General features: G+C 44.2%; 1 protein-coding gene across 4 annotated transcripts in view; it reads right to left on the reverse strand.

Moving 5' to 3' along the window:
• The window catches only part of LOC143287319 (microfibril-associated glycoprotein 4-like), a 16057-nt gene extending 6085 nt beyond the window's left edge, over window positions 1-9972 (reverse strand). Inside the window, exons 1-3 of one of the 4 annotated variants that reach the window (XM_076595275.1) lie at window positions 9892-9972; window positions 7011-7146; window positions 498-697 (exon numbers count right to left, since the gene is read on the reverse strand). In XM_076595275.1, coding sequence (XP_076451390.1) covers window positions 498-697; window positions 7011-7108 — 298 coding nt within the window. In that variant the 5' untranslated portion in view covers window positions 7109-7146; window positions 9892-9972. Of the gene's footprint in view, window positions 1-497; window positions 698-7010; window positions 7147-9830 lie in introns of all 4 variants that reach the window. The other 3 variants (XM_076595273.1, XM_076595274.1, XM_076595276.1) reach the window with 3 other exon arrangements.
• Window positions 9973-12500: the final 2528 nt, after the last annotated feature.

Consider the following 12500-nt stretch of genomic DNA (forward strand, 5'->3'; position numbering starts at 1 on the left):
ATTTATTTATTTTTAGATTAAAAGCTAAACAAAGACTGGTTTTGAACGCTTCTCCCCCTTCTTTATTGAAAATGAAGACATCAAGGCTTTGATTTCTTACTCACTCTATAACAATATGTTATCATGCAGCATCCCATGGGCCCTTAAGGCCTGTGATGTGGTGTCATGTCCAGTTTTGAATCTTACATTACACAATATAAGTATGCATTGAAATTGTTCAACAAGAAACACACACACACACACACACACACACACACACACACACACACACACACACACACACACACACACACACACACACATACTAATATCACTTCAAGTTGAAAGACATTAAACTGAAGACCCCACCCCCACCCCCCACCCACACACACACTGAGATAAAACAAAACAAAACAACCCTCCCCACCAAAAAAATAAATAAATAAATAAATAAAAACCCAAAGAACTGACGAAGCAACATCAGAAATCATGACACACACTGGTGACATGGCACTCACCACTCGTAGTGTTGTCAACCTGGCAGCAGTACCCGGCACAAACGCAGGCCTGGGAAGCCATGTCTTTCAGCGTTGCGTTCAGCTCTTCCTGTAGGTTCTGGAGGAGTGTAGACCCCATGGACTCTAGGCTGCTTTCCAGGGCTTCCACCTTAGCTTTCAGGGCGGCCACCTCTGATGACTGCGTGGTGTTGACCGAAGCCCTGCATGTAACGGATCAAAACAGGGCAGTTTTTCCATGACCGGTTTCAGTTTCAGGTTTTTCAAGGAGACGTCACTGCGTTCGGACAATCCATATACGCTACACCACATCTGCTAGGGAGATGCCTGACAGCAGTATAACCGAAAACGCTTGAGGCCTTGGGTGCATGCTTACGTATTTGTGTACCTATTACAGGATGTGTTTTTTTTGGTTTATTATCGTTGCCATGGGTTCTTTCTTAGAGCGCCAAGTGCGTGCTGCACACGGGACCTCGGTTTATCGTCTCATCCGAAAGACAAGACGCTCAGTTTGGTTTTCCAGACAAACTTAGGAGAAAGGGCGAGAGTGGAATTCGAACCCACACCCTCACGGACTAACTCTACATTGGCAGCTAAGCGTCTTAACCAATCTGCCACCTTTCTACTCGATATTGATCAAGTGAAGCGTAAGGAAGCCCTGCAAGTACGGATCCAAACAGGGCAGTTCCATTCATGACAAAATGTTGATCGAGTGAAGAGTAAGGAAGCCCTGCAAGTACGGATCAAAACAGGGCAGTTCCATTCATGACAAAATGTTGATCGAGTGAAGCGTAAGGAAGCCCTGCAAGTACGGATCAAAACAGAGCAGTTCCATTCATGACAAAATGTTGATCGAGTGAAGAGTAAGGAAGCCCTGCAAGTACGGATCAAAACAGGGCAGTTCCATTCATGACAAAATGTTGATCGAGTGAAGAGTAAGGAAGCCCTGCAAGTACGGATCAAAACAGGGCAGTTCCATTCATGACAAAATGTTGATCGAGTGAAGAGTAAGGAAGCCCTGCAAGTACGGATCAAAACAGAGCAGTTCCATTCATGACAAAATGTTGATCGAGTGAAGCGTAAGGCAGCCCTGCAAGTACGGATCAAAACAGAGCAGTTCCATTCATGACAAAATGTTGATCGAGTGAAGAGTAAGGAAGCCCTGCAAGTACGGATCAAAACAGGGCAGTTCCATTCATGACAAAATGTTGATCGAGTGAAGCGTAAGGCAGCCCTGCAAGTACGGATCAAAACAGGGCAGTTCCATTCATGACAAAATGTTGATCGAGTGAAGCGTAAGGCAGCCCTGCAAGTACGGATCAAAACAGGGCAGTTTCATTCATGACAAAATGTTGATCGAGTGAAGCGTAAGGAAGCCCTGCAAGTACGGATCAAAACAGGGCAGTTTCATTCATGACAAAATGTTGATCGAGTGAAGCGGAATAACTGAGTAAGATCAGACAGGGTGCGGTGGCTTAACCCTTTCACCGCCAGTCAATTTAGAGTACACAATTCCCTTGTGGTTTTAACACAGAAAAGATAGTGGCTAAGAACAGCTGGGGATTCCCCCTGCGATGTATAGAAAGTATGGCCTATCCTACCATCGAACAAGCAATAGGTTCGTGGATAACAGACCAATGAATGGTCACCTTTCGGTGACATGGGTTCCCTACCACGCCTGTGAATAAATGTGAGCTTGGCGGTGAAAGAGTTAATGGTTATGACAGCGCTGGATTTTCTGCCTGTCTCCCAGAGTTCCACTCCCAGTTTCGGTGCGCCTGGTGTGTTAAATAAAGAAGGAGAATTTCCGATCTTTCAGGTCCACATATGCACAGATATCTTAGTGCCCGATTCCCCCTGTGTGTGTATACGCGTGCTGAAGATCAATCAATATGCGCACGTTTAAGGTGCTGTATTTCGTATCAGCGTTCGGTGGGTTATGAAAACATATCCAGCATGCACACCCCCAAACGGTTCATGTCTGCCTACGTGACGTGGCAAAGAAGAAGAAGATTAACTGATTGAATTTTTAATGCGTAAAGAATTAGGCGCAGTAAAGGTCTTTTTTTTACAATTCTGCCGATTTAACGACACAAAACATATAAATAAAGAACGACACAAAGCACAGAAATTAAAAAAAAAGAAAAAAAAGAAATAAAATAAAATAATTAGAACGACGAATAAGAATAGTAACTGGAATAATCTATTAAAGTAAACAAAGCGATGAAAAGAACAATTGGTACATTATTACGTACGTACGTACGTACTTACACACACACACACACACACACACACACACACACACACACACACACACACACACACACACACACACACACACACACACACACACACACACACACACACACACACACACAATTATAAGACAAGCAAACAAAGACATACGTACACACTCACGCTCACACACACTCAAACACACACAAACACGCATACGCACTTACTGTTCATTTGCTGGCAAGATCACACATACATTCAATTTTTCATTCACCATGGAATGTCAGCTAGTGGACTGAGTACAAGCAAGCATTTGCAAAAGACCTCGAGTAGGTGAATCAAAAATATCAATTAGAAAGTATCGAAGAAGAAGAAGAAGAAGAAGAAGAAGGAGGAGGAGGAGGAGGAGGAGGAGGAGGAGGAGGAGGAGGAGGAGGTGAGAAGGAGGAGGAGGAGGAGGAGGAGGAGGAGGAGGAGAAGATCAGACTAATCCATGTAAAGTCCGGACGGTTTGCGTTTGTCACAAGTACACGTGCATCGTCCTTGCTAAGCAAGCAGATGCCGACAGGCTGGGCAGACAGACATATTATGAGAGCATCCTTTATTTGGAGTGGAACGAAGGACTGGTAGAGGTGCGTCCGACTAGAAAGCGAGCAACCACTCGTTCGAGTTTTCTTTAGATCTCTTTTTAGGTTTTTTTGATTCACTTATTCGAACGAGAGGATAAACCGAGGTTCCGTGAGCAGCATACACTTAGCGCACGTGAAAAAAAAAATAAATAAAAAGGCAACAAAAGGGTTGTCCCTGACAAAATTATTTAGAAAATTCCACTTCGACAGGAAAATAATTAAATCGCAGAGAGAAAAAATAAATAAATAAAATAAGTGGCGCTCTCAGTGTTGCGACGCGAGGAGAGCAGCCTGAATTTCACACAGAGAAATATGTTGTGACAAAAAAAAAAAGTAACACAATACAATACATATTCGGATTTTTTATTCCCCCCTACCCCCTAGATATTGACTGGTTCTCTAGGTGCTAGTCTTTTGAATTACGTGATAACTGGTTGTCCCTGGCACACAGCACATGTCAAAGAACCCGGGGCAGAAAGGGTTGTCCCTGGCACACAGCACATGTCAAAGAACCCGGGGCAAAAAAGGTTGTCCCTGGCACACAGCACATGTCAAAGAACCCGGGGCAGAAAGGGTTGTCCCTGGCAAACAGCACATGTCAAAGAACCCGGGGCAAAAAGGGTTGTCCCTGGCACACAGCACATGTCAAAGAACCCGGGGCAAAAAGGGTTGTCCCTGGCAAACAGCACATGTCAAACAACCCGGGGCAAAAAAAGGGTTGTCTCTGGCAAACAGCACGTGTCAAAGAACCCTGGGTAAAAAAAAAAAAAAAGGTTGTCCCTAGCAAACAGCACATGTCAAAGAACCCGGGGCGAAATAAAAGGTTGTCTCTGGCACACAGCACATGTCAAAGAACCCGGGACAAAAAAAAAGGGTTCTCTCTGGCAAACAGCACATGTCAAAGAACCCGGGGCAAAAAAAAGGGTTCTCTCTGGCAAACAGCACATGTCAAAGAACCCGGGGCAAAAAAGGTTGTCCCTGGCACACAGCACATGTCAAAGAACCCGGGGCAAAAAAAAGGGTTGTCTCTGGTAAACAGCACATGTCAAAGAACCCGGGGCAAAAAAAGGTTGTCTCTGGTAAACAGCACATGTCAAAGAACCCGGGGCAAAAAAAAGGGTTGTCTCTGGTAAACAGCACATGTCAAAGAACCCGGGGCAAAAAAGGTTATCCGTAGCAAACAGCATGTGTCAAAGAACCCGGGGCGAAAAAAAAGGTTGTCCCTGGCACAGAGCACGTGTCAAAGAACCCGGGGCAAAAAAAAAGGGTTGTCCCTGGCAAACATCACGTGTCAAAGAACCCGGGGCAAAAAAAGGTTGTCTCTGGCATATAGCACATGTCAAAGAACCCGGGGCAAAAAAAAGGTTGTCTCTGGCATATAGCACATGTCAAAGAACCCGGGGCAAAAAGGGTTGTCCCTGGCAAACAGCACATGTCAAAGAACCCGGGGCAAAAAAAGGTTGTCTCTGGCATATAGCACATGTCAAAAAACCCGGGGCAAAAAGGGTTGTCCCTGGCAAACAGCACATGTCAAAGACCCCGGGGCAAAAAAAAGGTTGTCTCTGGCATATAGCACATGTCAAAAAACCCGGGGCAAAAAGGGTTCTCCCTGGCAAACAGCACATGTCAAAGAACCCGGGGCAAAAAAAAGGGTTGTCTCTGGCAAACAGCACGTGTCAAAGAACCCGGGGCAAAAAAGGTTGTCCCTGGCACACAGCACATGTCAAAGAAACCGGGGCAAAAAAAAGGGTTGTCTCTGGTAAACAGCACATGTCAAAGAACCCGGGGCAAAAAAAGGTTGTCTCTGGCATATAGCACATGTCAAAAAACCCGGGGCAAAAAGGGTTGTCACTGGCATATAGTACATGTCAAAGAACCCGGGGCAAAAAGGGTTGTCCCTGGCAAACAGCACATGTCAAAGAACCCGGGTCAAAAAGGGTTGTCCCTGGCAAACAGCACGTGTCAAAGAACCCGGGGCAAAAAAGGTTGTCTCTGGCAAACAGCACATGTCAAAGAACCCGGGGCAAAAAGGGTTGTCTCTGGCAAACAGCACATGTCAAAGAACCCGGGGCAAAAAAAGGGTTGTCTCTGACATATAGCACATGTCAAAGAACCCGGGGCAAAAAAGGTTGTCTCTGGCAAACAGCACGTGTCAAAGAACCCGGGGCAAAAAAAGGGTTGTCTCTGGCAAACAGCACGTGTCAAAGAACCCGGGGCAAAAAAGGTTGTCTCTGGCAAACAGCACGTGTCAAAGAACCCGGGGCAAAAAAGGTTGTCCCTGGCACACAGCACATGTCAAAGAACCCGGGGCAAAAAAAGGGTTGTCGCTGGTAAACAGCACATGTCAAAGAACCCGGGGCAAAAAAAGGTTGTCTCTGGCATATAGCACATGTCAAAAAACCCGGGGCAAAAAGGGTTGTCACTGGCATATAGTACATGTCAAAGAACCCGGGGCAAAAAGGGTTGTCCCTGGCAAACAGCACGTGTCAAAGAACCCGGGGCAAAAAGGGTTGTCCCTGGCAAACAGCACGTGTCAAAGAACCCGGGGCAAAAAAGGTTGTCTCTGGCAAACAGCACATGTCAAAGAACCCGGGGCAAAAAGGGTTGTCTCTGGCAAACAGCACATGTCAAAGAACCCGGGGCAAAAAAAGGGTTGTCTCTGACATATAGCACATGTCAAAGAACCCGGGGCAAAAAAGGTTGTCTCTGGCAAACAGCACATGTCAAAGAACCCGGGGCAAAAAAGGTTGTCCCTGGCACACAGCACATGTCAAAGAACCCGGGGCAAAAAAGAAAGGGTTGTCCCTGGCGCACAACACATGTCAAAGAACTCGGAAAAAAAAAAAGGTTGTCCCTGGCACACATGTCAAAGGACCCGGGGCAAAAAAAAAGGGGGGGGGTTGTCTCTTGCAAACTTCTGTGGAAACAAAATCCGGTTTAACTGTACAACAAATACAATTACCTTCAGAAAAGAAAGAAATAAGGGCTGAGTAGTACGGGGGTGACATGCTTTCCCCTTCGAAAGCGGTTTGAATTTTCACACAGAGAAATCTGCTGTGACAAAAAAAAAAAAAAAAAAAAAAAAAAAAAAAAAAAAAAAAAACACACACCAAACAACTGATATAGTTAATTAAAAATCGTGGAATCGGTGGGAACTTGGCAAGCATCATCATCATCATCATCACGAAACTTTAGCAGCGGTAACAAACATCGACGGCGACGAAGACGATGGTGCCGTCAATAATAGCAATGCCAACGGTGATACTAAAACAATAGTACTAGCGACGATTCTGCACAACACCACGCTACTGCCCTCTTTCAGATTAACAAAGGGCTCTGTCAAAACCGAAACTGGGATGGATGGGCACTGAAAGATATCTTGTAAATGACGGCAATAAAGAACAAGTAGATGCAAGGCCTTTGTTTCATTTGTGATACACACTGTGTCATTCAATTAGATTTCAAGCACGCACATATACATGATGATGAAGGTGTTTATAATACTGCTGCTAATGATGATGCTGTGATGACGAGCCTTAATTATGTATTACGTTCGTTGGAAGCTTGGAAGCTGAGAACTTTGAGCACACAAAAGAAGTACTGGAGACAGATAGACAAACAGGCAGACAGACAGACGGACAGACTAGCTCACGAGGTTGCAGCAACAGGCCACTCGTGCATCAGAACGGCACAGGCGACCAGCGAGATGAAAACCATCAGGCGAGGAATGGACGCGGCATTGTCAGCCATGGTCCTTGTCACTGACAGCTATGTCCACCACTTTCTTGCTAGAATCAAAGAGCAAATAATAAAATGAATGAATGAATGAAATGGATACTTACATAGCGCCTATCCTCGGTCGGAGACTAAGCTCTAAGCGCTTGTCATTTTTTGCATTCTGGTGATGATTTAGATAACTGCAACACTTGTAGTAATAATAGTAGTAGAAATAAAAAAAATAATCATAAACATAATCTTGTTAGTAAAACACCAATTATAACCTAGCAATAGCAGCAATGACGTCGATGACTACAATAACCTTGGTTCAGTGAGCTGACAGCCCTCGCTGACAGCATACTGGTCACCAGCAGTCTGGGGGAAAGTGAAAACAACGCTGAAGCAAAAAGTGTGTCATAAGTGGAGTGATGGCCAGGAGGTAACGCGTCTGCCTTGGAAGCGAGAGAATCCGAGCGCGCTGGTTCGAATCACGGCTCAGCCGCCGATATTTTCTCCCCCTCCACTAGACATTGAGTGGTGCTCTGGACGCTAGTCATTCGGATGAGACGATAAACCGAGGTCCCGCGTGCAGCATGCACTTAGCGCACGTAAAAGAACCCACAGCAACAAAATTGTTGTTCCTGGCAAAATTCTGTAGAAAAACCCACTTCGATAGGAAAAACAAATAAAACCGCACGCAGGAAAAAAAAATACAAAAAAATGGGTGGCGCTGTAGTATGGCGACGCGCTCTCCCTGGGGAGAGGAGCCCGAATTTCACACAGAGAAATATGTTGTGATAAAAAGAAATACAAATACAAATAAGGAGGAAGCTGGCAGGGTGGTTAAGACCGCTTATCTGCCAGTACAGTATCCTTGAGGATCTGGGTACCATTCCCGCTCTCAGTCTTTCTTCCGAATGTTACAAGAAAACCAAACTGAGCGTCTTGTCGTCTGGATGTGACGATGAACCGAAGTCCCGAGTGCAGCATGCACATGCTGCTCGTGAAAATAACCTAAGGCAACGAAAGTATTGTCCACTGGGAAAAGTCTGTTGCAGAACTCCACCCTGATAGGTGCACAAACACATATACAAGCGCTCAAGGCCTGACTAGCACGCTTGGTTATGCTGCTGTCAGGCATCTGACTAACATATATGGTGTAACTTATATGGATTTGTCCGAACGCAGTGACACGTCCTTGAGAAACTGAAACTGTTATTATAAACGTTTTGAAATGGAATATATTTTCACAGTGTTTTTTTTACGTCCTCTAAATCTGTTGGGATGTTGTGGACATTGCGCTTAACTCTCTCCATACGAACGGCGAAAGAGACGACGTTAACAGCGTTTCACCCCAATTACCATCATCAAAATATTGCAAGCGGAAGGCTCTTATACTGAAGAGGTGAATGTTGACAAAGAATACAACAATTCTGACGACGGAAGCTAAAGGTTGGGTCATTGAGACACCCACTGGACATCCGAGGGGTCTGTGTAGAGGAGAAGAGAGGACTGGCCGTACTGAGTGAGTCAAGGTAAAACTACCACGGATAGAATCATACAAAAGTAGTCCGTGTTTTATATAGTCACGTAGAGAAAACTAGAGGAAATGTGTTCATACATAAGATATCCCATGTGCGGGTTGTGTTCTTTCCACATTACGTTAGCTAAGCAAAGTGTCCATAACTCTGTGCCGATGCTAGGTATAATGTCTATTATATGTTATAAAACTGCGCTGTTACACGATGAAAATGTGTCCACCTTGACCAAATTGATAGAACAATATGTTATAAATATAATGACTTATGATGACGATGTCATTGTTGATGCACACTGTATTCTTTTTTTTTTTTTCTTCTTTTTTTCCCTTTCTTTTCCATCTACTCTGAACTGTTATAATGAATTCATATACAAAATAAAACAGTGGTCGACCAAAGAAAGTCCGGGGGGGGAAAAGTAGTCCGGCATCCATCTGCTATCAAAAAACAAATTATTATATTCCTGTCACAAACACTATACACTAGAACGCATTGCTATATATCCTAACAGAAACAGAGTACCGTTTTCCTTTGAGACGACAGACACAATCAGATACAATACAACATAAAGATGATGCTACAGAAGAGAACATGAACATGATATCACAAAACAGAGCACAGACGGAACATTGCTCATGAGAAGATTTTACAATACTGTACCAGAACAGAAAACAATACCATACAACACTTCACTCCTCAGTAGGAAACAAGACCATACTTCACAACAGAACACAATTCTACACAACAGAACACAGTATGATGCAACAGAACAATGTACAATAGAACATAATACAGTTGCAGACAACAGAAAATAATGCTATGAAACAAACAAAAAAACAATTACATACGACAGAACACAATACTGTATGATGGAAATCGACAATGTGTAAGAGAACACATACTTAACGAACGCAACACTGTACACCAGAACACAACAATGTTGAACAGAACACGATGCTGTTCAAAAGGACACAACACTTTACAATATAACAATATACTGAACAATAGAACACAATTCAATACAACTGAAAACTGTTCGGTACAACATAACGATAACGAAATACTGGTCAACCAAACCCGACATCATCATATAACGAAACATAATTCTGTACAATAGAACGACACATTGTACAATACAACGGAACACAATACAATACAACAGAACACTACAGCAGTACAGTAGAACACGAACATAATATAATACAATAAAACGCTACCCAATACTTCACAATAGATCACGACGTTCTCATACACCAGAGTACAATAAAAGGCCGCTACCAGTCCGAAAGGTAGGATTGTTCTGATGTGAAGACACATATGTCGACTGACTTTCTCGGCAGCTGGTTTATATTTGCACCCACTCACCTCTCAGGCATCCGCTCTTGAATGATAGAGAAGATATACTGAGCCGCAGTAGAAACGCACTCAGTTATAATTTCGATTTCAATGGACCTCCTCTGGGGTCTTTTCTAGACTAATCCTTGGCTTTTTTTTTTTTTTTTTTTTTTTTTTTTTTGCTTTTTTTTTTTTTTGCTGCCCCATCATCTGCACCGTTTCAGTGGCAATACTCCCACGCCGCTCATTTAGATTATCCCATACACGGCCATACCCGGATTCGTCCGTCGCAGTCCCAGCGTCAGCAGTCCACAGGGAGCCAACTTTGGCTTTGCCCAGTGCCAGCTGCGATACAAACGAGGGTGGCAAAATCCAAGGCCAGGGTCAAGGCATCAAAGAAGAGGGGACATTCTACACAGAAGGTACAGGTGGATGAGCTGCATGGGCTGAGTGAATGATTCCAGATGGCAGATTGCACAAGACATGGTCTCGGATCCAGAGAAGGAGTGGCAGCATTTTAAAATCATACTTCAGGAGACCACAACTAAGGTGGCCTTGTCTCCACTGAAAAAACCTGAAACTGATCCAGTGAAGAGAAAGGGGAGAAGAAGAAGAAGAAGAAGAAGAAGAAGAAGAAGAAGAAGAAGAAGAAGAAGAAGAAGAAGATGATGATGATGATGATGATGATGATGATGATGATGATGATGATGAAGACTGATTCGATGAGAATATGGAGATTGAAGACCTGCGTCAAAGAAGCGTTACTGTCATGCATAGCCGCTCGCTTGTCCAGTGATCAAGCAGCCAGTGTTGCGAACAGTACAGAATAGTCTGCAGCTCCCTGCCTTTATCGACTTGACCAAAGCCTTTGATACAGTCAGCAGCGATGGCCTTTGGACAATCCTTTCCAAACTCGGATATCATTCCAGGCTCCGTACCATCGTCAACCAGCTCGACGAATGCCATGTTGGAACGGTGAATTGTAAAAAATGATTTGTCCTACTCCTTTCCCACATAAAATGACGTCCACCAAGGATGCGTGCTGGCCCCCACGCTCTTTGTGATGATCTTCCTCAGCACGATGCTCAGAGAAGTGTTGCGTAGAGAGAGCTCTCAGAGTAAACGAAACCTTGAAACCCCACATAAAAGGTTCAAAGACCAGCTGAAGTGTGAGCTTACAGTGGTCAGCATCGATCACCATGACAGAGACAAGCTAGCGTTTGGCAGAAATAGCGGAAGAGAGCAAACATGTTGTGACAGACTTTGAAGAGTCCAGATGATAAGCTGTTCAGGACGTGCAACGGAGAAGACGAAGAAGACATGTAGCTGCCTCACATGTCCCTACAGATTCAGTCCATGCATTTCCTTCTTACTCAAGAGCTTGCAGAAGGGGGACTGGTCTTTACGGTCATCAGAAATCACGTCACCGGAATGGACGAATATTATTGCCACTGATCTTCGTTAACAAATAAAACTGCCATAGTCATCATCATCATCATCATCATCATCGTCATCATCATCATCATCATCATCATCACATGTGTTCGTTCATTTGTATGCTTAACCGTTTGTGTTTGTCCGTCCGTCTGTCTACCTGTCTGTGCATTCTCTGTTTCTCCGTCTCCGTCAATGTGTCTGCACATTGTGTCTCTTTCTCTAGCTCTCTGTTTCTGCCAGTCTACCTTTATCCATCTGTGCCTGTCTATCTGTCTGTGTCTGTCTGTCTCTCTCTCAGCCTGTCTGTCTGTCTTTTCTCCCCCCCCTCTCTCTCTCTCTCTCTCTCTCTCTCTCTCTCTCTCTCTCTCTCTCTCTCTCTCTCTCTCTCTGTTTTTTGCCAGTCTACCTTTATCCATCTGTGCCTGTCTCTCTGTCTCTGTCTGTCTCTCTCTGTTTGTCTGTCTGTCGGCCTGACTGTCTTCTCTCTGTTTTTTTGTTGTTGTTGCGAATTTACTCCTCTCTCTCTCTCTCTCTCTCTCTCTCTCTCTCTCTCTCTCTCTCTCTCTCTCTCCTCTCTCTCTCCCTCTCTCTCTCTCCCTTCCCACCCCACTTTTCCCTCAATACCTACCCCCTCCTTCAACCGATCTCGCTCATTCATGTATCTTTCCCTTGGTATACATTTTCATATTCCGTTCACTCTGTATCCGATATGAACGTCAAGGCGTGTGATAAATAGCCCTGTCCCTATGGCTAACAATGAAAAGCTTCGGTGTTTTATAAGTCACTGGCCGAATAAAAGACTAGAGCGAAGAAAAAATAATAATAATAGCAACGAAGCGTTGCTATGTAGCGTTGCATGGCATTGATTGTATATGAATGCATTACTGTATTGTGCTGTCGTGTGATGTGCTGTATTAGACTGCGCTATGATGTTTGGGACTGTTGGGAACTGTACTGTTGAATATGAAGATCATTGCCCTCATGTACAATTGGGATCTATGGTGCCTTATAATGATCTATGATATCGTGTTTGTTACTGTTTTTGTTGTTGTTGGTGTCGTTACTGCACAGCGCAACCAAGCATGCTTTACCTGGAAAGGCGCTCTATGAATTGT

Source organism: Babylonia areolata, chromosome 11, assembly GCF_041734735.1.
Source record: "Babylonia areolata isolate BAREFJ2019XMU chromosome 11, ASM4173473v1, whole genome shotgun sequence".
Taxonomy (NCBI): domain Eukaryota; kingdom Metazoa; phylum Mollusca; class Gastropoda; order Neogastropoda; family Buccinidae; genus Babylonia; species Babylonia areolata.